Source organism: Dendrobates tinctorius, unplaced genomic scaffold (assembly GCF_039654945.1).
Source record: "Dendrobates tinctorius isolate UK_male_01 unplaced genomic scaffold, ASM3965494v1 ptg000192l, whole genome shotgun sequence".
NCBI lineage: Eukaryota > Metazoa > Chordata > Amphibia > Anura > Dendrobatidae > Dendrobates > Dendrobates tinctorius.
This window is the reverse complement of record NW_027361859.1, coordinates 10,121,587-10,148,155: the sequence shown is the minus strand read 5'-3', so window position 1 is coordinate 10,148,155 and position 26,569 is coordinate 10,121,587. Positions and strand designations below refer to the sequence as shown.

General features: G+C 46.1%; 2 protein-coding genes across 2 annotated transcripts in view; both read left to right on the top strand.

The window, feature by feature from the left end:
* The window catches only part of LOC141055868 (uncharacterized), a 172,926-nt gene that overhangs the window by 3,812 nt on the left and 142,545 nt on the right, over positions 1-26,569 (top strand). The gene's annotated exons all lie outside the window — the stretch shown is intronic.
* LOC141055922 (uncharacterized) lies at positions 518-7,319 on the top strand. Its single transcript, XM_073552636.1, has 4 exons — positions 518-716; positions 1,628-1,948; positions 2,165-2,240; positions 5,866-7,319. The coding sequence occupies exons 1-4, from the start codon at positions 518-520 to the stop codon at positions 7,295-7,297; spliced, it is 2,028 nt and encodes a 675-aa protein (XP_073408737.1). The 3' UTR covers positions 7,298-7,319.

Below are 26,569 nucleotides of genomic sequence, written 5' to 3'. Positions count from 1 at the left end.
AGTAGCCTCCAGGGGGAGAGCCTACTTCAGGACACCCAAGAGCCGGTACCGGGTGAGTAGGTCCGGTTTCCTTTCCCCCCTCGCCCGACCCCGGGGGGGGTGGGCGCTGTCCTTTCCCTTGGCGGGGGCGCTGGCCTGGGTATGTCTGCACTATTGCCAGGTGGCTGCTTCCGCTTCAGAGAGCGGCCGTTGGCGTGCAGGTGCGGACTGATGACGCGGCCGGCCGCGCCGCATGATGCGCCGGTTACGTGCTGCAGGCCGTGACCCTGACGTCAGAGGTGTGCTTTTCTGGAGGAACTGGGGTAGCGGCGTGTGCATACGCGGCGTTCGGGGCCGCGTGCGCCGGCCGGGGGCGTCTCGCCGGCCCCCGTCGGGGGGGGAAGTTGCTGGGCGCAGGAAAAGAGGTACTCGGCGGGCCTGATGGACGGCACCTGCGAGCCCCAGAGGGGGCGGTACCGTGGCTACATAAGGGCTCAGGTCACAGTGAGAGCTGCTTCTGGCCCTGTGTCATTCCATAATGGCGTCGCAGGAGCAGCCAGAGCCTCTGGAGGAGACGCAGCCTCAGTCTTCAGAGAAACCGGAGCAGCGTTCTAGTAGCAGCAGCCGCTCTGAGAAACACAGGTCCACCCAGAAGGCGAGACCTGAGAAGTCCACGAGCCGTAAGGGGTTGGCGGCTCCGATGGACCCCCCACAGTACTGCGCTGTTATAAGCCAGGGTAAGTGAGCTCCAAGAAAGTTCACCGGGGTGATTATCTGTTCCCCTTATGTTCCCTCTCTCGCTTTCTACCAGGGGAAAAAGTGCTCGGGGAAAAGCAAGCACAGAGAGTGTGCCGAATGCGGATTCCCCCTCCCGGATGGTCAGGGAAGGAAGCTCTGTAGACCCTGCGTTCATCGCCTGGTCTCGGAAGAGACAGCTGATTTTACCTCCAGTATAAGGGAGATAGTCAGACAAGAAGTCAGGGGTTCGGTTAGATCCCTTTCTCCGGCAGGGTCTAGAGAAAAATCCCCTAAATCCCTGGTTCTAGTCTCTGATAGTGATTCGCAGGAGCTAAAATCGGATTCATCATCTTCCTCGTCTTCTGAGCCAGATCGGGCCAGTCCTGTTTCCCACTGGAGCAGATCAATCATCTGGTAAAGGCGGTAAATACTACAATGGGGATTGCGGTGACCCCAACCGAGAAGTCAGTACAGGACTCTATGTTTCGGGGTTTGGACCGGAAAAATCGAAGGTCATTCCCTCTGATAGATAAAGTCAGTGCCCTTATCACAAGGGAATGGAAAAAACCAGAGTGGAAGGGCTCCCTGCCTCCGGCTCTTAAAAGAAAGTATCCATTTGATGAAGCAGCTTCATCCTCATGGGACAAAGCCCCAAGATTGGACGCGGCTATAGCGAAGGCATGTAAAAAGACTTCCCTACCCTTCGAGGATCTTGGTAGCTTAAAGGAACCTCTGGATAGGAAGGCTGATGTGTTCCTTAAGGGAACTTGGGAAACAGCAGCTGGAGCCCTACGGCCAGCAATTGCGGCCACATGCACCGCCAGGTCCTTAACGATTTGATTGGACCAGCTGGAAGAACAGATCAGGGATAAAGTCCCAAGGCAGGATATCCTTTCCTCCCTCTCTACAGCTCAGGGGCCAGCGGCCTTCCTCTCTGATGCATCAGTGGACTCAGTGAAGTTAGCAGCCAGATCCGCGGCCCTCTCCAATGCCGCTCGTAGGGCCTTGTGGCTTAAATGTTGGCCAGGTGATATGCAGGCCAGATCTAAATTATGTGGTATCCCATGTGAGTTTGGCAAAGTTCTGGATGAGCTGTTAGAAAAGGCAGGCGACAGCAAGAAGCGCTTTCCATATTTAGGAAGAACGCCTTACAGAAGAGACTCCTACAGAAGGTGGTTTGATCCTAGGAGAACATTCAGAGAAAGACCCAGATATGACACCAGGAGAAAAGGTAGGGGGTATATGTTTATTACCCCTCGAGACCGTAATGATCCCAAATGACTGACGGACCAGGTGGGAGGGAGGTTGTAATCCTTCTACCCAGCCTGGTCGCGTATTTCAAATAGTCTTTAGATACGGAGCATCATCAGAGAAGGACTGAGGTTCGAGTTCCAGCAGACTCCGTGTGAGAAATTTATTCTAACTCTCATTCGTTCTTCGTCCACAGAACAGATGGCGTTGGAGGTGGAGATCTTCGATCTTCTCCAGAAAGGTGTTTTGGTCGAAGTTCCTGAACTACAAAGGTAAGGGGTTTTACTCCCCCCTCTTTCTAGTCAAAAAGCCAGATGGCTCTTATCGTACCATTATTAATCTCAGAAGCCTTAATAAATTCATTAAAATCTACTCTTTCAAAATGGAGTCTGTAAAATCGGCGATTAAACTGCTATTCGATGGGTGCTTTATGGTAGTCCTAGACCCTAAAGACGCCTATTATCATGTCCCGATACATGCAGATCATCAGCAATTTTTAAGGGTGGCCATCTCACTGGGTGGAAGAATAAGCCATTTTCAGTATAGAGCGCTTCCCTTCGGGATGGCGGTGGCACCCCGGGTCTTCAGAAAGTTAATGGCGGAGGTTATGGCCCATCTGCACGAACAGGACATTCTCGTAATTCCTTATCTGGACGATTTCCTAATTGTGGGGAATTCGGAACCTCACTGTGCCTCCCAATTAGGGAAGGTAATATCCAGCCTTCAGAATCTAGGGTGGATCATTAACTTTAAAAAGTCACGACTGCAGCCCCTGAAGGTGCAACAGTTTCTCGGCTTTACCCTTGATTCTGATATACAGGAATGTCGGTTACCAGAATCTAATGTCTTAAAAACCCAACATCAGATACGTAGGGTAATAGATAATCCATCGATTTCTCTTAGAGGGGCTATGTCACTTTTGGGCTCACTTACGGCATGCACTCCAGCAGTACTCTGGGCCCAACTCCACACAAGAACCCTGCAGTGGGACATCTTACACACCACCCGTCGGCTAGAGGGTTGCCTTGAGAGTAGAGTCACCTTGTCTAACGCGACCATTCAGTCCCTACATTGGTGGTCCCTGAGTTCGAATCTGCGTAGAGATGTTCCTTGGGTAAACCAGATCTCCTGAATTCTAACTACGGACGCTAGCCCCAGGGGCTGGGGGGCTCATATGGGGGATAACTGGGTCCAGGGAGTGTGGTCTCCGTCTGAACAGAGATTCTCCTCTAACCTTAAAGAACTGCTAGCAGTAGAACGGGCGGTAAATGCTTTCCTTATGTCCCTACAGGGCGAACACGTCAGACTATTCTCAGACAACCAGGTAACGGTACCCTACATTAACCACCAGGGGGGAACACGGTCCAGGCCCTTAATGGATGTAGCGAATCGTATTTTCCAGATCGCAGAGCTTCACCTCCTATCCCTCACAGCTCTACATATAAAAGGGAAACAAAATCTAACAGCCAATTTCCTAAGCCGCAACAAGCTCAAACAAAGAGAGTGGACACTAAAAAAGGCCGTCTTCGGGCAGATCGCACACAGGTGGGGGCTTCCAGAGATAGACTTGTTCGCCAGCAGAAGGAACTATCAACTCCCCTTATTCTGTTCTCTGGATCCCAGAGAAGACCCGTTTGCAGTGGACGCTTTCCTGATTCTGTGGAGCTTCGGTCTGGCATATGCCTTTCCCCCGCTGAATCTGATTCTAATGGTGCTAATTAAGATCCAAGAGGACAGGGCCCACGTTATCTTAGTAGCCCCATTCTGGCCCAGGAGGTCATGGTTTCCTTGGCTGAGGAAGATGTCGGTATCTCAGCCATGGATTCTCCCCGAGCTCCCGGACCTTCTATCCCAGGGTCCAGTTTATCACCCACGAGTTTCCAACTTACATCTAGCGGTATGGAGTTTGAGGGGGTGCTGCTAAAGAAGAGGGGGTTTTCCCAAGGTCTAGTCAACACCCTCTTAAAAAGTAGGAAAGCCTCCACAACAAATATCTACACCAGGGTATGGAAGAGGTTTTTGGCAGTGTCTGGGGCGGAGGTCGGTCAGAAAATCCACGTTGATCAGATACTGGAATTCCTTCAGAGGGGGTTGGAGATGGGCCTAGCCACAAATACTCTTAGAGTCCAGGTTTCGGCGCTAGGGGCCTTTTATAACTGCAACTTAGCAAGCAATTACTGGGTGGCAAGATTCATTAAAGCAGCAGCAAGATCCAGACCCGTTATTAAAGACAGGCTGGTCCCATGGGACCTCAACTTAGTTTTATCAGCACTCACAGAGCCTCCCTTTGAGCCTATTGACTCCGTTCCCATAAAAATCCTGTCATTCAAAACTGCCCTGTTGGTTCCGGAAGGTATAAGAGCGCACTCTACTCGGGCCATGGCAACATCCTGGGCAGAGAGATCAGAAGTATCCATCGAGGACATATGTAAGGCGGCCACATGGTCCTCTCCATCAACTTTTTTTCAACCACTATAGATTAGATTTAGGCGGGTCCGCCGACCTCACGTTTGGGAGAAAGGTGCTTGAGGCAGCTATCCCTCCCTAGAGCTCTCCTCATCTCTGTAAATCTCTCATGGTGCTGTCATGGCGACTGAATAAATGCTCAGCTACTTACCGGTAGCGGTGTTTTTCAGGAGCCCATGACAGCACCTTCACATTCCCTCCCTCTGCTTTCACATCTTGGATCAGCACCTTTACTTCTGGTTAAAAATTTTGCACGAGAATAAAGTATACTTAGTTTGACTGTGCATATATAAATTGCTACTAACCAGGGAGGTCCTCTCATGCCCTGTAATCCAACTGAGGCGGGAGAGAGGGCCGCCCTTTTTATGTCTGTAGGTTTCCTGTCCCCGAAGGGCGGATCCCCTCTCTCATGGTGCTGTCATGGGCTCCTGAAAAACACCGCTACCGGTAAGTAGCTGAGCATTTCACATGAATTCCATCAATGGATATGTGGACATGCAGGACGTTAGAGGAATGCTATGGGAGGGAGGTGCCGGACAACGGCCATTTCGCGATTACTCACCTCTTTTTTCATTTCATAGTACAGAAGCCCTAGTATGACAAAATGGCAGAAAACCAGATCAGCAGAAATCCCCATAAAGTGACTCTATTTTGGAAATTATAACTCACTGTATTAATATATCGCAGCAGTAACTATTTTGACTCCATATGCACTTTCCGGAAACTATAACACAGTGGATGTTGTAGAGTTAAAATTGCACATTTGCCATTTTATTACAAAACACATAGTGCCCAGATTGTGCTCCAGGAGACACACACACCATAAATTAAGTGGTTTCATCTCACTATAGTAATGCCAAATACATGTATGCTAAATGTAGTTTGGGCACATTGCAAGGCTCAGAAGCGAGGGTGAGATTTGACTTTGGTACAGTGGATATTGCTGGATTGGTTTGTGGAAGCCATGTTGCTTTTCAAGAGCCTTTGAGTCACAATTGAAGAGGAAACATCTGTTTTTCCAGTTATGGACCTGAGGGGTGGCTTTTTTTTTCTGAGATGAGTAGAATTTTTCATTGGTATAATTATTGTCTACGTAACATTGGTGGCATTTTATTCCATATTTGGGAGGCAGAATAAAAAAAACAGTTGAGCATCACGCTCCATTGGTTCATGCTATGAGGTTTTCTATTAGACTGTGAACTGTCATTGCCTTGGTGAAAATTTAAGATTTTTACATAACTAGCCATTTTTAAATACAATTTAAGTAGAAATACTCAAAAATATAAAATTCAATGATATTTCATTCAAAAATAATAATTGGTTTTATTTTGGCAGATGACTGTACCAGGAGATCAGAGGGACAGCTGACATCTTCAATTTTTAAATCAGATAATCTTGAGATCCCACAAGTTACAATTGAAGTGAATGACATTACTCGAGATATACCATCATCCCTTCACACCAAAGATCAATCATCTGTTTTTTTAAGCAAATCCCTTCTTCATATTCATTAACAACTACTAAGGAAAATCAAAGTCACAAGTTAAGCATTAAAGAACAATTTACCCCTAAAGCAAAGAAGCCATTTTTACATGCATGTTCCAAGTGTAAGAAATGTTTTAAGCAGAAATCAGATCTTGTTAGTCACCAGAGAAGTCACACAGGGAAGAAGCCATTTTCCTGTTCAGAATGTGGGAAATATTTTACACAGAAATCAAATTTTGTTAATCACCAGAGAACTCACACAGGGGAGAAGCCATTTTCATGTTCAGAATGTGAGAAATGTTTTAATCGGAAAGCGCATCTTGATGGCCACCAGAGAATCCACACAGGGCTAAAGCCTTTTTCCTGTTCAGAATGTGGGAAATGTTTTTCCCAAAAATCACATTTTGTTAATCACCAGAGAACGCACACAGGGGAGAAGCCATTTTCATGTTCAGAATGTGAGAAATGTTTTAATCAGAAAGCGCATCTTGATGGCCACCAGAGAATCCACAAAGGGCTAAAGCCTTTTTCCTGTTCAAAATGTGGGAAATGTTTTTATCAAAAATCAGATTTTGTTAAGCACAAGAGAACTCACACAGGGGAGAAGCCTTTTTCATGTTCAGAATGTGGGAAATGTTTTAAGCAGAAAGCGCATCTTGATAGCCACCAGAGAACCCACACAGGGGTGAAGCCTTTTTCATGTTCGGAATGTGAGAAATGTTTTAACCAGAAAGCGCATCTTGTTAGCCACCAGAGAACCCACACAGGGGAGAAGCCTTTTTCCTGTCCAGAATGTGGGAAATATTTTAACCAGAAATGGGTTCTTGTTAATCACCAAAGAACTCACATAGGGGAGAAGCCTTTCTCATGTTCAGAATGTGGGAAATGTTTTACAGAGAAATCAACTCTGGTTAATCATCTGAGAACTCACACAGGGGAGAAGCCTTTTTCATGTTCTAAATGTGGGAAATATTTTACACACAAATCAAGTTTTCTTAATCACCAGAGAACCCACACAGTGGAGAAGCCTTTTTGCTGTTCAGAATGTGGGAAACATTTTACAAGGAAATCACATTTTATTAAGCACCAGAGATCCCACACAGGGGAAAAGCCTTTTTCCTGTTCGGAATGTGGGAAATATTTTACACAGAAATCAAATTTTGTTAATCACCAGAGAATTCACACAGGGGAGAAGCCTTTTTCATGTTCAGAATGTGGAAAACATTTTACACAGAAATCAAATTTTGTTAAGCACCAAAGAACCCACACAGGGGAGAGGCCTTTCTCCTGTTCAGAATGTGGAAAATGTTTTACAGCGAAATCAAGTCTTATCAGACATCAGAGAACTCATGTTTCGAATGTGGAAAATGTTTTGTGAATAAATCATCTTTTATTAGTCACCAGAGCAGTCACACAGGGGAGAAACCCCTTTTATGTTCTTAATGTGTAAAATGTTTTACTTGAAAATCAACTTTTAACAAAACACCTTGTTACATACCAGAAACTTCACACAGGGTAGAAGATATTTACATATTTAGGATGTGGGAAATAATTTCTACTTAAATGAGTTCTTTACGCACATCAGAGATCTCACACCAGGGAGAAACAATGTGGGAAATTATTTATCTTGATATCATATCTTGTTATACACCAGATAAACCATTTTCATGTTCAGAATGTAGAAATTGGGGCAGCACGGTGGCTCAGTGGATAGCACTGCAGCCTTGCAGGACATTTGCAAGGAGTTTGTATGTTCTTACTGTGTTTGCGTGGGTTTCCTCCGGGTACTCTGGTTTCCTCCCACATTCCAAAGACATATACTGATAGGGAATTTAGATTGTGAGCCCCATTGGGGACAGTGATGATAATGTGTGCAAACTGTAAAGCGCCACGGAATATGTTAGTGCTATATAAAAATAAAGATTATTATTATTAATTGTTTTGTGGTGAAATCATCTTTTACCGTCTCCCATGACGGCACACATGAGAGGGGATCCGCCCAGTCAGGACAGGAACCCTACTGAAGATAAAAGGGGCGGTACCTCTCCCTCGCTTCAGTTGGGTTTCCTGTCCTGACAGGGACCCGTGTTCTGAAGATTACGTACCTGCCCCTCTTTCGTGCCGACATGGAAGATCAGGCTGGTTCATGAGCGCTGTGTGTCGGGACGGGGAAGCGCCGTCCGCGGGTCCCCCGGGGGCTCAGCGTCCGAGCAGGCGCAGAAACAGCACGGCTGGGTTCCTGGGGCTCTGCCGTGGCTGCCGCGCCGCCCTCTCCCCCTTTGCCGCGTCCATAAGCAGCGCAGGAGCCTCAGGGAGTGGCCGCTTTCCCGGGTCGCGCCCCTCTGATGTCACACGCAGGGCATGCTGGGAAAGGGGCGTGCCCGCGTGACATCGGGAGACGGCACCGGTGATCCAAGAGGGCGGCGCCCATAGCAAACAACGCCGGCCGGCGAAAGGAGATCCCGGCGGCATGGCAGGGGGGAGGGGCTGTGGGGGTAACCGGAGGAGGCAGAGAGTGCAGTGGATCCCCCTTACATAAAGGGGATGACCACAGAAGACGCACTCATGCCCAATGCTTCATGATGGAAGTGGGGCAAGATGAGCAGCGTCAGCAGCAGCGACAGCAGCGTCAGCAGCAAGAGCTCTCGCCAGATGCTAGGCCGATCCGCCAGCATACCAGGAGCAGTCGCTCGAGTGGTGGGAGCGGCAGTCATAAACGCAACTCTGAGACTCTCTCTGCATGACTCTGAGACGTCCAGGAGAAGCGTCACGAGTGCATCTGAGGAGCCTCCGAGATCGGTACCCCTGATTGACAGGTGAGTGAGCTACGTGAATGTCACCCTTATGGTAACGGGGTTCCATTTTCTCTGTTTAATCACTAGGGGTCGAGGAAGGCTAGCAGCAAAACCAAGAATAGAGAATGCGCCCTTTGCAAACACCCGCTAGCAGATCAGTGGCAGAAAGACCTCTGCGCTGACTGTATAAACAAAACTATATAGGAGGAAACCCCCTGATTTGGTGACTAGCCTTAAAGAGTTAATACAACAGGAGGTGAAAGGTTCCTTAAAGGCAGCCCTTAAAAAGAAAGGTAAAAGAAACCGTAGAAGGAGCTCCGATTCAGAGGCCTCGCCAAGGCAGAAGGGGCGGGATAGATCCTTGTCCCCCTCCACCTCCTCTTCCTCTACTCAGTCCTCAGAATCCTCCTCGGACAGCGATATAGGTGGCCGTCCATGTTTCCCAGCGGAGGACGTGGAAAAGCTGGTCAAAGCTATCAGGGCTACAATGGGCCTTAAAGAGGAAAAGACTCCCAAATCATTAGAGGATGTAATGTTTGGAGGACTGGAGGAAAAGAGAAAATGTACCTTCCCTGTAAATGATAAAATAAAAGCACTAATTGACAGGGAATAGAAAAAACGGAGAGGTCAGGGGGCTTAACTTCCACATCAAAGAGGAGGTACCCTTTTGAGCAAAAGGATTCAGAAACCTGGGAAAATGTCTCTAAAATTGATGGGGCCGTAGCCAGATCCTCAAAAAGGTATCTCTACCATTAGAGGACTCTGGCGTGTTGAAAGACCCGCTTGATAAAAAAGCAGACGGTTTCCTAAAGCATATCTGGGAAGCTTCAGCAGGTGGATTAAAGCCAGCGATAGCTGGTACCTGTACCGCTCGTGCCCTCATGGTCTGGCTACAACAAATAGAGGACCAGATCAAGGATAGCGTTCCTAGGGACGAAATTCTGTCTAATTTGACACTGGTACACTGGTACACGGAGCAGCGGCTTTCCTAGCAGATTCCTCTACAGATTCTGCAAGGTTGACAGCTAGAGCGGCAAGCCTGTCAAATGCGGCAAGACGAGCCCTGTGGCTTAAAGGGTGTCCCGGAGATTTACCATCAAAACATAGGTTATGTTCCATTCCATGCGATGGCCAATTCCTCTTCGGAAAAAAACTAGAAGAGATTTTGGAACATGCGGGGGATAGGAAGAAAAGCTTTCCTCGATTTCCGGGAGAACCTAAAAAGCAGCCCTTTCGGAGGAGGAGATTTAACAGGGGTCGTCCCCCGGGAGATAGAAAAAGCTGGGACTTTAAAGAAAGAAGAGGATCTGGCTATATGTTTAAAGGGCCCTCCACTTCCTCCAAAAAATCTCCCCAATGACATTGGGCCGGAGGTAGGGGGAAGGCTTTCTCTCTTCCTTTCCGCCTGGGCGAATATCTCCCCCAGTACATGGGTCCTAAACATAATAAAGGACGGTTTAAAAATAAAATTCATCTGTCCGCCCAGGCATACCTTCATAATGACACCCAGAAGGAAAGCCCAAGAGCAACAGCTGGCCCTGGAGATGGAAGTCCTGGGACTAGTGAAAAAATAAGTCCTACAGGACGTCCCAGTGCAATAAGAAGGAAGGGGGTTCTACTCCCTCCTCTTCTTAATACAAAAACCAGACGGCTCTTGGAGAACCATTGTCAACCTGAGGAGACTCAATCAGTGGGTAGACAATTGCTCCTTCAAAAAGGAGTCAATCAACACAGCCACAAAGATCCTGTTCCAGCATTGCCTCATGGCAGTGATAGACTTAAAAGATGCCTACTATCACATCCCAATTCATCGGGAGTATCGAAAATACTTGAGAGTAGCGCTCTATGTCCAGGGGCAGGTGAAACACTACCAATACGCAGCCCTTCCGTTTGGCCTGTTTACAGCCCCCAGAGTATTCACCAAAGTGATGGCCGAAGTAATGTCTTTTCTTCGTTCCAGGGACATAGTGATCGTCCCATACCTAGACGACTTTCTTGTAATAGGGAGGTCGGAGTCCCACTGCGCACATCAAGTGAAGGAAGTGATAGCAATTCTAGTAGGACTAGGATGGATAGTAAACATCCCCAAGTCAAGGCTAACCCCAGTAAAAGAGCAATCCTTCCTAGGGTTGATATTGGACTCCGAGCAACAACGCTGCCTCCTACCAGAGAGCAAAGTGACCAAGATAAGAGGCCTAGCTCGCACAGCAATACAAAGACCAAATATGACACTGAGGAATGCAATGTCCCTTTTAGGCTCGTTGACATCATGCATACCCGCAGTAGCATGGGCGCAGTACCACTTAAGGCAACTACAGTGGGAGGTTCTGTCAGCACAGAAACAATTAAAAGGGCATTTAGAAGGCAAACTATGTCTCTCAGTGGCTGTAAGAGATTCCCTGCTCTGGTGGACTGTAGAAAAGAATAACAGCTGGTGTCCCGTGGCAAAAACCAGTCGAGGACATCATTACAACAGACGTGAGTGCCACAGGATGGGGAGCACACTTGAGATCCCACTCAATACAGGGGACCTGGTCCTCGCTAGAAAAGGATCACGGTTCAAATGTAAAAGAACTATGGGCAGTGGAAAAAGCCGTGAAACATTTCCTTCCTTTACTTCGGGGCCGCCACACCCGAGTCATGACGGACAATCAGGCAGTTGTAGCCTACATCAATCACCAGGGGGAACGAGATCTCGGGGCCTCATAAAAATATCGGATCTACTCTTCCAGCTAGCAGAGCAACATCTGTTATTCATCACAGCACTGCACATAAAGGGGGTAGAAAATATACAGGCAGACTTCCTGAGTCGCAGGCACCTAAGACAAGGGGAATGGTCCCTAAACCCCCAAGTCTTCCAACAAATAGTTCAGGCCTGGGGCAAACCAGAAATAGACATGTTCGCTACCGCACACAACCGGAAGGTCAGGAAGTTCTGCTCACTAAATCCAAGAGAAAACCCCTTCGCAGTAGATGCCCTACAAATACCCTGGAAGTTCATCCTGGCCTATGCATTTCCCCCGATAACAATGATCCCAGTAGTGGTCAGGAAAATCAGGGAGGATCGAGCGAGAATAATTCTTATAGCTCCGTTTTGGCCAAGGAGACCTTGGTTCTCCCTTCTGAGACTCATGTCGGTTACAGATCCATGGATATTACCGGAGATTCCAGACCTGCTTTCCCAGGGACCAGTGGTCCACTCTCAGGTGAAGGGCTTCCATCTAGCAGCCTGGAATTTGAGAGGGTGCTACTGAGTCACCAGGGATTCTCTCCAGGGTTAGTCTCCACCCTGTTGAAAAGTAGGAAACCTATAACATCCCAAATCTACGGTAGAACCTGGAAAAAGTTCCTAGACTTCCTGGGGGAACCCTTGGGGGATGTAGCGCCAGTGGGACCTATCCTAGAATTCTTACAGTCGGGGCTACTACTGGGATTAGCCACTAACACACTCAAAGTCCAAGTCTCAGCTTTGGGAGCCCTATAAACAGTGGGGCAAAAAAGTATTTAGTCAGTCAGCAATAGTGCAAGTTCCACCACTTAAAAAGATGAGAGGCGTCTGTAATTTACATCATAGGTAGACCTCAACTATGGGAGACAAACTGAGAAAAAAAAATCCAGAAAATCACATTGTCTGTTTTTTTTTCATTTTATTTGCATATTATGGTGGAAAATAAGTATTTGGTCTGAAACAAAATTTCATCTCAATACTTTGTGATATATCCTTTGTTGGCAATGACAGAGGTCAAACGTTTTCTGTAAGTCTTCACAAGGTTGCCACACACTGTTGTTGGTATGTTGGCCCATTCCTCCATGCAGATCTCCTCTAGAGCAGTGATGTTTTTGGCTTTTCGCTTGGCAACACGGACTTTCAACTCCCTCCAAAGGTTTTCTATAGGGTTGAGATCTGGAGACTGGCTAGGCCACTCCAGGACCTTGAAATGCTTCTTACGAAGCCACTCCTTCGTTGCCCTGGCGGTGTGCTTTGGATCATTGTCATGTTGAAAGACCCAGCCACGTTTCATCATCAATTCCCTTGCTGATGGAAGGAGGTTTGCACTCAAAATCTCACGATACATGGCCCCATTCATTCTTTCATGTACCCGGATCAGTCGTCCTGGCCCCTTTGCAGAGAAACAGCCCCAAAGCATGATGTTTCCACCACCATGCTTTACAGTAGGTATGGTGTTTGATGGATGCAACTCAGTATTCTTTTTCCTCCAAACACGACAAGTTGTGTTTCTACCAAACATTTCCAGTTTGGTTTCATCAGACCATAGGACATTCTCCCAAAACTCCTCTGGATCATCCAAATGCTCTCTAGCAAACTTCAGACGGGCCCGGACATGTACAGGCTTAAGCAGTGGGACACGTCTGGCACTGCAGGATCTGAGTCCATGGTGGCGTAGTGTGTTACTTATGGTAGGCCTTGTTACATTGGTCCCAGCTCTCTGCAGTTCATTCACTAGGTCCCCCCGCGTGGTTCTGGGATTTTTGCTCACCGTTCTTGTGATCATTCTGACCCCACGGGGTGGGATTTTGCGTGGAGCACCAGATCGAGGGGGATTATCAGTGGTCTTGTATGTCTTCCATTTTCTAATTATTGCTCCCACAGTTGATTTCTTCACTCCAAGCTGGTTGGCTATTGCAGATTCAGTCTTCCCAGCCTGGTGCAGGGCTACAATTTTGTTTCTGGTGTCCTTTGACAGCTCTTTGGTCTTCACCATAGTGGAGTTTGGAGTCAGACTGTTTGAGGGTGTGCACAGGTGTCTTTTTATACTGATAACAAGTTTAAACAGGTGCCATTACTACAGGTAATGAGTGGAGGAAAGAGGAGACTCTTAAAGAAGAAGTTACAGGTCTGTGAGAGCCAGAAATCTTGATTGCTTGTTTCTGACCAAATACTTATTTTCCACCATAATATGCAAATAATATGAAAATAAAATAGACAATGTGATTTTCTGGATTTTTTTTTCTCAGTTTGTCTCCCATAGTTGAGGTCTACCTATGATGTAAATTACAGACGCCTCTCATCTTTTTTAAGTGGTGGAACTTGCACTATTGCTGACTGACTAAATACTTTTTTGCCCCACTGTAACTGCAACTTAGCAGTCAATAGGTGGGTGTCCCGATTCATGAAGTCCTGTGGCAGGTCAAGGCCGTTCATTATCCCAAAGATACCACCCTGGGACCTCAACCTAGTCTTAGAGGCCTTAACCAAAGATCCCTTTGAACCACTACTAGAGCTGTCACCAAAGTTACTTACACTTAAAACTGTCTTACTGGTAGCCTTAACATCATCCCGAAGAGTGAGCGACCTACAAGCTCTATATGTCCTCCATATACACAGATCTTGGATGACCGAGTGGTTCTAAGACCAGACCCGGCCTATCTCCCCAAGGTAGTCCGAAAGTTTCATAGGACTCAGGAGATCTCCTTGCCATCTTTCTGTAACAAACCTAGAAACCCTGGGAAGCAAAAGTTCCATACATTAGATGTAAGAAGAGCCATAGTACAATATATGTCAGTAACTAGTCAGTGGAGGAAAGATCAGTCCCTTTTTGTAGCCTTTCAGGGTAGTAGAAAAAGGCACGGGGTAGCTAAGAGTACCATTGCCAGATGGATCAGGGAGGCCGTTATGCTATCCTACTCCGCAAGTGGCGCTCCGGTTCCAGAAGGCGTCAAGGCTCACTCCACCAGAGCCGTGGCTACCTCCTCGGCAGAGAAGGCTGAGGTATCGATTGAACAAATTTGTAAAGCCGCTACTTGGTCCTCACCATCCACCATTTTTAAGCACTACCGACTTAATCTGTCTTCCTCTACTGACCTAACCTTTGGTAGAAAGGTGCTGCAAGCGGTGGTCCCTCCCTAAGGTGTCTTATTCTACAAAAGTCTCTCATGTGTGCCATCATGGGAGACGGGAAAACACCAAGGTTACTTACTGGTAGCCGGTTTTTCCGGAGCCCATGACGGCACCTGTATATTCCCCCCCTTTTTCACTTCTTTGGTGTGCACTATAGTTTGGGTGCTTTTTTTAGTTAGATATAATGTGGTGATAGTTTTACCATGTGTACTAACCCGAGGGGCCTCTCATGCTCTGTAAACCAACTGAAGCGAGGGAGAGGTACCGCCCCTTTTATCTTCAGTAGGGTTCCTGTCCTGACTGGGCGGATCCCCTCTCATGTGTGCCGTCATGGGCTCCAGAAAAAACAGCTACCGGTAAGTAACCTTGGTGTTTCTTAGTCACTATAACATTCACACCGGGAGAAGCCTTTTTATGTTCTTAATGTGGGAAATGTTTTACTTTTCAATCAACTCTTAATAAATATCAAAGAACAATGGAAAGGACACCATTGTAGGCATTTACTACAGGCCGCCTGTGCAAGCTGAAGATAGGGATGAACTCTTTATGCATCAAATGGCCAAGTTCTCCAAAAAATATGACATAGTTGTCATGGGAGATTTCAACTATCCAGACATTTGTTGGGAATCTCTCTCAGGCAAAACTAACAGGTCAAGGAAATTCTTATCCTCTCTTGCTGAGAACTTTATCTTCCAAAAGGTAGGGGAGAAAACAAGGGCCATGCTATTTTAGAATTTTGGAAAACTAGAGGAGAAAGACCTGTGAAGACTCAGACGTCAAGGTTAGATTTCAGAAAGGCAGATTTTAAGGGATTCAGAAAGAGAATTGGAGGGATCCAATGTCTGGATATCCTTAAAGACAAAAATGTCCAGGAAGGATGGGAAATCTTGAAAAAATGAAATTCTCAAAGCACAATTGTTAACAATTCCGAAAACAGGGAAGAAATAATAGGAAGCATTTAAGGAAGCCAGGATGGATGAACACAGAACTTAAGCACATGCTAAAAAGGAAGAAAAAAATGTTTATAAAATGGAAAGAGGGAGGCATATCTAAAGAAGAATATAATGCTGTCTGCACAACCTGCAGGGCACAAATCAGATTTTCTAAAGCTGACAATGAATTGAGGCTTGCAAGAGATGTGAAAAGCAATAATAAAGGATTTTGGGGATATGTCAAAAGTAAAAGAAAAGTCAAAGATGCTATAGGATTTTTACAGGATGAAAATGATGAAATGGTAAGACAGGATGTTGAGAAGGCCGAACTTTTAAATTCCTATTTTGCATCTGTTTTCTCTCAGAAAGGAAATGTAACATCAACTGTTCTTCACTGTCCTATTAAGGGAATAGAAGAATCCAGGATATCTATAAACAGAAAGATAGTGAGGAAACACTTAGCTAACCTAAATGAATTCAAGTCTCCAGGTCCAGATGAAATACATCCCAGAGTACTGAAGGAGATAGCAGAAGAAAATTTTGAACCCCTCTCCATAATCTTTGAAAATTCTTGGAGAACAGGAAAAGTCCCAGAAGACTGGAGAAGAGCAAATGTTGTTCCTATCTTCAAAAAGGGGAAGAAGGTGGACCCAGGCAACTATAGGCCGGTGAGTCTGACTTCTATACCAGGAAAGATCTTTGAACAAATTATTAAACAACATGTATGTCAGTACCTGGATAAGAATGAAGTGATTAAACAGAGTCAGCATGGGTTTGTAACTAATAAGTCATGTCAGACTAACTTAATTTCCTTCTATGACGGAATCACTGATTGGGTGGATCAAGGAAATGCTGTAGATATAGTATATCTTGACTTCAGCAAAGCATTTGACAAAGTATCTCATACAATCCTTATTGAAAAAATGACTAAGTATGGAATGGACAAGGCAACTGTTAGGTGGATTCATAACTGGCTTAGTGATCGGACCCAAAGAGTGGTCGTAAATGGCTGCACATCCAGTTGGAAGAATGTCTCAAGTGGGGTACCACAGGGCTCTGTCCTGGGCCCTGTATTGTTCAACATCTTTATCAACGATTTAGATGAAGGAATTGAGGGTAAACCGATTAAATTTGCTGAAGACACAAAGCTAGGAGGGATAGCTAATACTAGAGAAGAGAGAGAGGATTCAAAAAGATATAAATAAACTGGAGAAGTGGGCAGCAACTAGCAGAATGGTTTTTAACAGGGAAAAAATGCAAAGTACTACATCTGGGCAATAAAAATGAAAAAAGCATATACAGAATGGGAGGAATAGGGCTAAGAACAGCACATGTGAAAAAGACTTGGGTATACTAATAGATCACAGACTGAATATGAGTCAACAGTGTGATGCAGCAGCAAAAAAGGCAAATGCAATTCTAGGATGTATTAACAGAAGCATACAGTCTAGATCGCGTGAAGTCATTATTTCCCTCTACTCCTCTTTGGTCAGTCCTCATCTGGAATATTGTGTTCAGTTTTGGGCACCACATTTTAAAAAAGACATCAACAAACTGGAGCAAGTTCAGAAAAGAGCGACCAGAATGGTGACCGGTCTGCAAACCCTGTCTTATGAGGAAAGGTTGCAGTATTTGGGAAGGTTTAGTTTGCAAAAGAGAAGACTGAGATGAGAATTAATAGCTGTCTACAAATATCTAAAGGGCTGTCACATTGTAGAAGGATCAACTTTATTCTCATTTGCACAAGGAAAGACTAGAAGCAATAGGATGAAACTGAATGGGAGGAGACACAGATTAGGTATTAGAAAAAACTTTTTGACAGAGTGATCAATGAGTGGAACAAGCTGCCACGAGAAGTCTTCAAACAGAGGCTGGACAGACATCTGACTGGGATGATTTAGCGAATCCTGCTTTGTGCAGGGGGTTGGACCAGATGGCCCAGGAGGTCCCTTCAAATTCTACGATTCTATGATTCTATGATTCTAAGTCACAAAAGGGAGAAGCATGTTTCATTTTCAAAATGTTGGAAGAGTTTTAACTGAAAATTGTATCCTCCAAAAAGGATTGGCCACTACCAGGGTCGGACTGGAGCACCTTGGGCCCACCAGAGAAAATAATTCTTGGGGCCCACTATGTAGTTACATAGAAATAAATACAAGACCACCAATTTTGCGGTAAAACACGTTAATATCAGGGTATAATATAAGGTAGTACACGACTTAATAATGTAGCAGGGGTTGGGTTAGCCCCCTCATAGAATATAAAGTAGCCCCCCTCATAGAATATAATGCAGCCCCCCACAGAATATAATGCAGCCGCCTCATAGGGTATAATGCAGTACCCCAGCAAAATATAACGTACCCACCTCAGAGTATAATGCAACCCCCCTCATTAGGAATACTTTCCCCTAGAATATACTGTAGCCCCCTCATAAGGCATAATGCAGCCCCCCTCATATAGTATAAGGTAGTCAGCCCAGAATATAATGTAGCCCCCCCGAGTATAATGCAGCGCCCCCACTGAATATAATGTAGCCCCCTCATAAAATATAATGCAGCCCCCTCATAGGGTATAACGCAGCCCCCTCATAGGGTATAACGCAGCCTCCTCATATAGTATAATGCAGCCCACTCATAGGGTATAATTCAGACCCCCCACTTAGGATATAATGCAGCCCCTCTCATAGGTTATAATGCAGCCCCCCATAGGGTTAAATGCAACCCCCAACAGAATATAATGCAGACCCTCATAGAGTATAACGCAGCCTGAAATGGAATATAATGTAGCCTCCCCCCATAGAATATAATCCATCCCCACAGTCCTAGTCTTATGGCCACCAGAACTCACTCAGTGACTCACAAAAAAACATTATCACTCTACGTCACACAGTGCAGATACAGAATAATATCTGCATTCAGTCACTTACCACTGACGTCTCGTCTGATTAGAGCTGCTTTCTGCTGTTGCTTCTCCATTTAGTCAGACCCTCATGTCGACATCTCCCAGCCACAGCTTGTCTTGTCACGATGATCTTCGCAGCCTTGAAAATAACAAGGTCAAATACGTTGTATACATATGTGTCTCCTCCCTGACTATAGATATATACCCCACCATTAATATACTATTAGCCAGGCGCCATTAAAAATACAAAGTAATAATCAGCACTGTGTCTCCATTAACTATAATCTCTGACTCCCAATAATATAAATTATTCAGTCTGTGACTCTCCACAATTAACTGTAAGGCTATGTGCACACGGAAAATTTGCAAGGCTTTCCAATACAAGCAAAGTGAATGAGATCCCTGTAGTCTCATACACACGCTGCTTATTTTTTCCTTTCAAATTTGCAGCAGATTAAAATCTGCATAATGTCAATTCTTGCAGCGTATTTCACGTGTACTAATGGACAAAAATACGTAGCAAAAGCATGGCAGAATTGTGGAAAAAGGATGAATGTATTTTACACAATTTTCCTCCTGCCAACACATTAGTACATGCAATACCAGCAGGTCAAACTCACATACATGGTATATCAAATATACATCTACCATATAAATATGGATTTAAGCTGCCTATCACCAACAACACATAGACCATACTAAGAAAACGGTGAACACAAGGCCAAAATTAGCATATAAAAATACAAAATTTTATTTAGGATAATTAGTAAAATCCGATCGACAGGTAAATTGGGGGAAGGGCATAGAAAAACACACACATAATGGTGGTACACAAGCACATGCAAAGGGACGCGGTCATCCAGATTAATATATACTAACAGTTTATCAAAAGAGTATCACAAACATGATTTTAATTCGTGTGGAAAAAAACACCTATAGTATATACCGACTAACAGGAAAAACATGGATGCATAATCAGTTGGGGTAAATACCACAATCAATCCCCCTTGCAACGTCCATAAAGATCCCACCCTGCCAACTGCTCACGGCCTCCCATGATCCACAAAAATAGTCACAGTAATGCCAAATCGCATAAGGAGTTGTTTACCAAGGTATTAGCAGCAGCAGGAGACTGGTCAAAATCAGGATGAGCGCATCAGCCCCGACGTGCGTTTCGGTCCTCCTTCAGGGGATATGGCTACACTACACTACACTTTATACTGCCTGGTCATAGCGCGTTTGACCGCTCGACCGGAAGTAGCGGTCCCGGCCCGGAAGTGACGCGTGCCGCTGTCAAGACACCAACGACGCCGGCCAGCCTCAGAGTCATGCAGGGGGAGGAGCCAAGGGGCTCCACCACCGCATAGAGATGCCGAAAGCGGGCGGGCGTAGGAGGGTCGAGACAGCCGGGCGCGTACAAGCCAGGAGAGCTAGTCACATAAGAGGTTCAATACATACATAGAAATATAATTTAAAATCACCACCATAGTGACTTATATGTGAAACGGATTGAAGACATCATCCATGAGCAAATATATACCAAGACAGCGGTACAACAATTATACACATATACATATGAGAATTAGGAGAAAAATATAATCATAGACACACATATATACCAAAAAGACATAATATAAATTATTCAATAACAAATGAATCTGTATTTGTGTATCTGTCATTTCTTCTTCCCACTTTCATCAATAGACATAGGACTTGGTTCATCATATGCTGTCAAAGAAGCCGCTAGTCAGGTATACATCCAGTTCACATAGGCCATCATCATGGCGAGAAGTTACTAAAACATAAAATCAAAATTAAAATGTGGACAACACACAATGTGAGCGTTCTCACTGAAACAGGATGGTGTGATCATAGGAATGAGGCATAACTGATGTGTTTGTTTAGTCCAGATGGATGGACAGTACCAAGTGTCCAAATCCATCTGGACTCTAATTGGGCTAACCTTTTAGATGTGTCCCCTCCACGGATGCCAACATTCAACATATCGATGCCTCTCACCCTGAGAAGACCACCATTGCACCCATGGAACTTCCTAAAATGACGAGGAATGGTTTTTAGCGATGAAGGATCCTCCGCGGACAATGCTGCCTCAATCCCCAATACGTGCTCACGTACACGTTTTTTAAGTTGCCCAGTGGTCATGCCCACGTATATCAAATTACACGGGCATACCGCATGGTAGATGACATTTCTACTCTCACATGTTATATATTTTTTAATTTTATACTCACGAGAGCCATCATTGCCCTTTCCACCACCTCCATCAATGTCTTCTCCTGCACCATCCCCATCATTGCCCTTTCCACCACCTTCATCATTGCCCTCCCCATCACCTCCATCATTGCCCTCTCCACCTCCATCATTACCCTCTCCACCACCGCCATCATTGTTCTCTCCCTCCACCCCAATCATGGTACTCATCACCACCTCCATCATTGCCTTCTCCCCCACCACCCCATCATTGCCCTTTCACCACCTCCATCATTGCCTTCTCCCCCACCATCCCCATCATTGCCCTTTCCACCACCACACACCTCATTGCACTCTACATCTACTCCATCAATGCCTTCTACCCTGCAACCACCCCCATCATTGCCCTTTCCACCACCTCCATCAATGTCTTCTCCCCCACCATTCCCATCATTGCCCTTTCCACCTACCACCTCATTGCCCTTTCACCACCTCCATCATTTCCTTCTCCCCCACCACCTCCATTATTACCTTCTCCCCCACCACCCCCATCATTGCCCATTCCACCTCCACCATTGCCTCTTCCCCCACCAACACCATCATTGTCCTTTCCACCACAACCATCATTGCCTTGTCCCTAACCACCCCATCTTTGTCCTTTCCACCACCTCCATCATTGCCTTCTCCCCCACCATCCCTAGCATTGCCCTTTCCACCACCACTCACCTCATTGCACTCTCCATCTACTCCATCAATGCCTTCTACCCTACAACCACCCCATCATTGCCCTTTCCATCACCTCCATCTTTGCCTTCTCCCCCACCATCCCCATTATTACCCTTTCCACCTCCCACCTCATTGCCCTCTCCATCTACTCCATCATTGCCTTCTCCCCCACCACCCCATCATAGCCCTTTCCACCCCATCATTGCCTTTTCCACCACCTCTATCATTGTTTTATCCCCCACCATTCCCATCATTGCTCTCTCCATCTTCTGTATCATTGACTTCTCCCTCATCTTTGCCCCTCCACCACCTCTATCATTACCTACTCCCTCACCACCCCCATCGCCCTTTTCACCACCTCTATCATTGTTTTTTCCCCCACCACTCCTATCATTGCCTTTTCCACCATCTCTCTCATTGTTTTCTCCCCACCACTCCCATCATTATCCTTTCCACCACCTCTATCATTGCCCTCTCAACACACACACACAGCACCACTCTCTCACACACACCACCAAACACACACACATAGCACCACTCACCTCTCCGCACGTTCACCGCAGCCACAGCATGTCTCCGCATTATCTTTTTCTCCGGCAGCTTTCTCTCTGAAACAGCTGCGTGCTGAATGATGACGTCATCCAGCCACGCTGCTGTGTCAGAGTCCGACAGGAAGCGCGGGCAGGAAGCAGGACGGATCCCTGCAGCTCTGATCCACTGCTATTCTCTCCTGTAGGCAGCGGAGCTGCAGGAATCGCTCCCTGCCCACTGATTGCGCTCAGTGTTAGCTGCCCTGCAGGAGCCCACCCCTGGGGCCCCGATGCAGCCGAACAGGCTTTACATGCGGTATGTCCACCCCTGCGGGCAGTGTTAGCTGCATCATGTGGCTAACACTGCCCGCAATTAAAGTGAAATGAATATTCATTCCTCTCCATGCGTATGGGCGTATGGGGAAGCGTGAATATTCATTTCTCTAGCAGCGGAGACAGACTCCTGTCTCCAGCTGCTGCTCCGCTGGCATCAGGCGGGCCCCCCTGACTCACAAGCTCCATAGCAGCTGTGTGGTGTGGTGCTATTAGCGACATGCCACTGGCTGGGGGCCCCTGGAGCAGCGGGGGCCCTAAGCAGCTGCCAACCCTTTATGCCAGCAGGTGTAAGTTCCTGGGTCACCTTAATGAGCAGTGCCACGTGATCGCTCAGCACAGGAAGTGCTGCCGGAAGCCAGGACCAACTAGATGCAGGGCATGCTGGAGGGTGAGTAGGATGTCTTCTGAAAGGCTGCAGCTGTCACTGCGCGATATAAGAGAAATTAATATTCATTTCTCTTTAGCAGTGGCATAGGCTGTAGCCACAGCCGCCGGCTCCTGCCTCTGTCACCCACTGCTCCGCCGCTCCCCCTCCCCTGCTGGCACTCTGGGACAATTAATCATAGAACCAATTGACTCATGTATAAGCCCAGGGGGACATTTTCAGCACAAAAAAGTGCTGAAAAACTCGGCTTATACACAAGTATATATGGTACTTTCATTCAAAACCAGGCCGTACAATATGTCAAGCACTTATGTGTGACCACAATTCCTACCTTCTCATTGGCCAGCAGTACTTTAAAGTGTCCGACACTTCCCCTCCCAAAATCACACTACCCTGAGGAAGTATTCACGAAATGTGTGTTGGGGCAGAAAGAATCACAGTCAAATCCGCAGCAGTATAAAGGATGTTCATGATTCTGGACTTCTTTACAGTAGGTAAAAACTCTTCATTTTATTTTGATATGGTATCTTTGGTATTTGTACATTAGCACAAAAACAGCCTCTTGGCCTATACGCATACTTTAATTACATGCACTTGCACTTTCTGGTCCTTGCGGACTATTAATATGGCTGATTTCAACAAGCCTGTGAATATGCATATTATGTATACAACCTATGGAATCTAAGAAAGAACCCTCTGACATGATCCATTTACTGATCAATGCATCTTATTACTACTAATTTATCTAGGGATTATCTGATGTGCAGCCCATCACACGAGTAATCTTCTGTTTTGTTTTATTACTAATAATTGTTTTGCTGATTTTAATATTAATGAAATAAAGTATATTGTTTTTTAAACAATTCCCCTTAAGTGATTATCTTTGTATGCCCTTTCCCCCTTATGTGGATTGATTAGAGGCATTACACTTTGTTTTGCCGATCCTCATACAGCCTGACGTCTCTCAGTCTTTTTTCGTTGAGGTCAATGCGTCGATGGTGGGAGTCGGGACTGTGTTGCAGCAGGGTGCATCTACTGGTAAATGGCAACCATATGCTTATTTTCCAAAACAACTGTCATCTCCTGAAAAAAATTATGACATCGGTAACTAGGAACTTCTGGCAACCAAGTGGCTTTTGAAGAGTGGTGTCATTTTTTGGAGGGAGGTCATCCGGTTATGGTAATTACGGATCATAAGAACATTATATATTTGGAATCGGTGAAACGTCTAACGCCTCGACAGGCAAGATGGGCTTTGTTCTTTACCAGGTGTAACTTTTTTGTCACATATATAGGACAGGGAACAAAAACATCAAGGCAGATGCCTTATCCCGTTGCTTTCCTGGGGGAGGAAATAATTATGAACCAATACCTATTCTTCAAAAAGGGGTGGTTATAGTATCTATATGGTCCGATCAGGAAAGAGAGGTTGTTAACGCTCAGGGGGATGCCCCTGCTGCCTGTCCACTGGGTAAACTATTTGTTCCTGTTAATCTTCGTCTAAGAGTCCTTAGTGAACCCCACGATTTGATCTTAGCTGGAGATCCTGGTAATAAGGCTACCACTGATCTTTCTACTTGTCGTTTTTTATGGCTAGGTGTTCATCAGGATGTCCGGGAGTATGTAGCCACCTGCAGTGTCTGTGCGCGTTCTAAGACCTCTCATACTCATCCATCAGGTGCTCTCCAACTATTGGAGATTCCCAGCAGACTTTGGACTCACTTGTCAGTCGGATCTACCCGTGTTGGTGGTGAATACTGTAATTCTGGTGGTAGATTCAGTAAGATGTCTCATTTTATCGCTTTACCAGCTTTACCGAACGCCAAGTCGTTGGCACAAATTTTCATCAGCGAAATTGTAAGATTACATTGGATCCCAACCGATATTGTTTCTGACTGAGGGTACAGTTTGTTTCCAAATTTTGGAGGGCATTTTGCTCCAGTCTAGGTATCCATCTGTCATTTTCTTCTGCGGGTGCAGTCTTGCAATGTCAGTAATAAGAATTACAAAGGTTAGAATGACACAAGCTAATATGAAATTTTTTAATTTTATTATATATATATGAGAAGACCCTGAGGGTCCCTGGATTCCCCTTTCAATGTATTTCATCAATCTCTCCTCAAAAAATACGTTATATCTTCGATACCATCACCACTATCTCCATATCCTGTCATTGTCGATGGAAACTTTGAGTTTCTGATAGCGAAAATCATGGATTCTCATTTAGTCCATCGGTCACTTCAGTATCTGGTACATTGGAAGGGGTACGGTCATGAGGAAAGGATGAGGGCATCAGCATCTGATTGTTCATGCGGCCTTACTGATCCATTCTTTTCACGTGGCACACCCTGATAAACCCGGTCCTGAAGTTCTGGAAGCCCCTCGTAGAAGAGGGGTTACTGTCACTCACATCCCCTTTATAATCCGGGTCCTGATTCAAATCCATGTCAGAGCTAGCATTTGCTGCATGGCTTAGGAGGAGAGATGTTAATATGAGAAGGCGTTTGGAAGGAGTTATCTGTGACTGTTGCATGGTTTGTAAGTGTGATAATTCCCATCCCTCCACTACTTTGTTTTTTTCCCATCCTCCACTCCTTGGTGCATTCCTGTTAGGCTGGCGGAAAGCACCAAATAATAAAATGATAATGAGGTGCGTTTGAAGCCTGGGGTCCACCGTGCAGAGATGTTAAACTGCAGCTCGGTAATGGGGGACACAGACTGGCGGTATAGCAAATCCACATGGGATAACTTCACCCGGTGGATTAGAAAGTGAACCCTGTTACTTCACAGGGCCGCATACCGCAAAATGAACGCTAGGGTTCGGTCACAGTAGCCTACCCCAAAGACACGGGGTTAGAGTCCGTCTAGACCCCCTAGCTTTCGGCACTGCAACAGCGGTGCCTAGGAGACCCAACTAAAGATAAGCACTAGGTGTGCATACAGCGCGGTCCAGGAGGACGCCACCAACCACCCTAAGCTTGGGGTAGGAAGGTGTACTATTTTGTGCACGGCGCCGCTCTGATGGATGTTGCTGTAGACACACTACAATCGTGCCTTGTGCTGGATGGCACTATATGGCGCTAAGTGTGGTGCTGTGACGTGATAGCACAGTGGCTCCAGACTATGCCACTAGTATGCACTGACACTAACTCTAAATCCCTAAAACATGCGTATCCAAGCGAGGGGTGTTATAATGCATCAGTCACCAGATACATGCATCCATCATCACACACACAACTAACCATAAGAGTCTATACTAGCGCGCGGCCATGCAACTCTTTTATAGTAGCGTCCTTCCAAGACCTTCCCTATGGTCCAATCAGAGCAGGAACGGGACCTGGGCATGTGACCCCTGAGCTCCAATGAGAGGCTGAACCACGGGCATGCTCAGTAGTCTGAAAGAAGGACTTAGTCCCTGGAGCTGCTCGCTGCTGGCTAGCGTGGATTGCTATAGCTGGACCAGAGGTGGCAGCAGCAACCAAACCAACAGTGCTAGCCGGAGCAAGACGCTGGGAACGACGGCTTTGCTGAGCAGGCTCCTCTGCAGCTGGGACTGAATGAGAGACTGCAGAATGCAAGGCTCGAGATTCCTCCTGTGCAGAGGCAGGAACCCGATGCCTAACAATTCCTCTGTTATATGTGATTGAATATTTGTAAGCCTGGTGTTTTCAGTTTACTCTTGTTTATCGGGTTGGTGTACTGCGGTGCACAGTAGCGCCATCTTCTCTGGGTGGGGGAAGAGAACAGACGGAGGGCTTACTCAGGAATCAATGCAAGGGTTGCTGCCCCGGGATCTTCACCTTCAGAAGTATCCCGGGGAATAGGACGAGCTAGAGCACCCTCCAATGTTAGGGACAGGGAAGGAGCCCCTGGTCCCGGGTCACCTGACAGCTGAGTCATGACAGTTGCTCTACAGAAAGATGGCCATGGCTATAACAAGATTGCCAACACCCTGAAACTGAGTTGCAGCATGG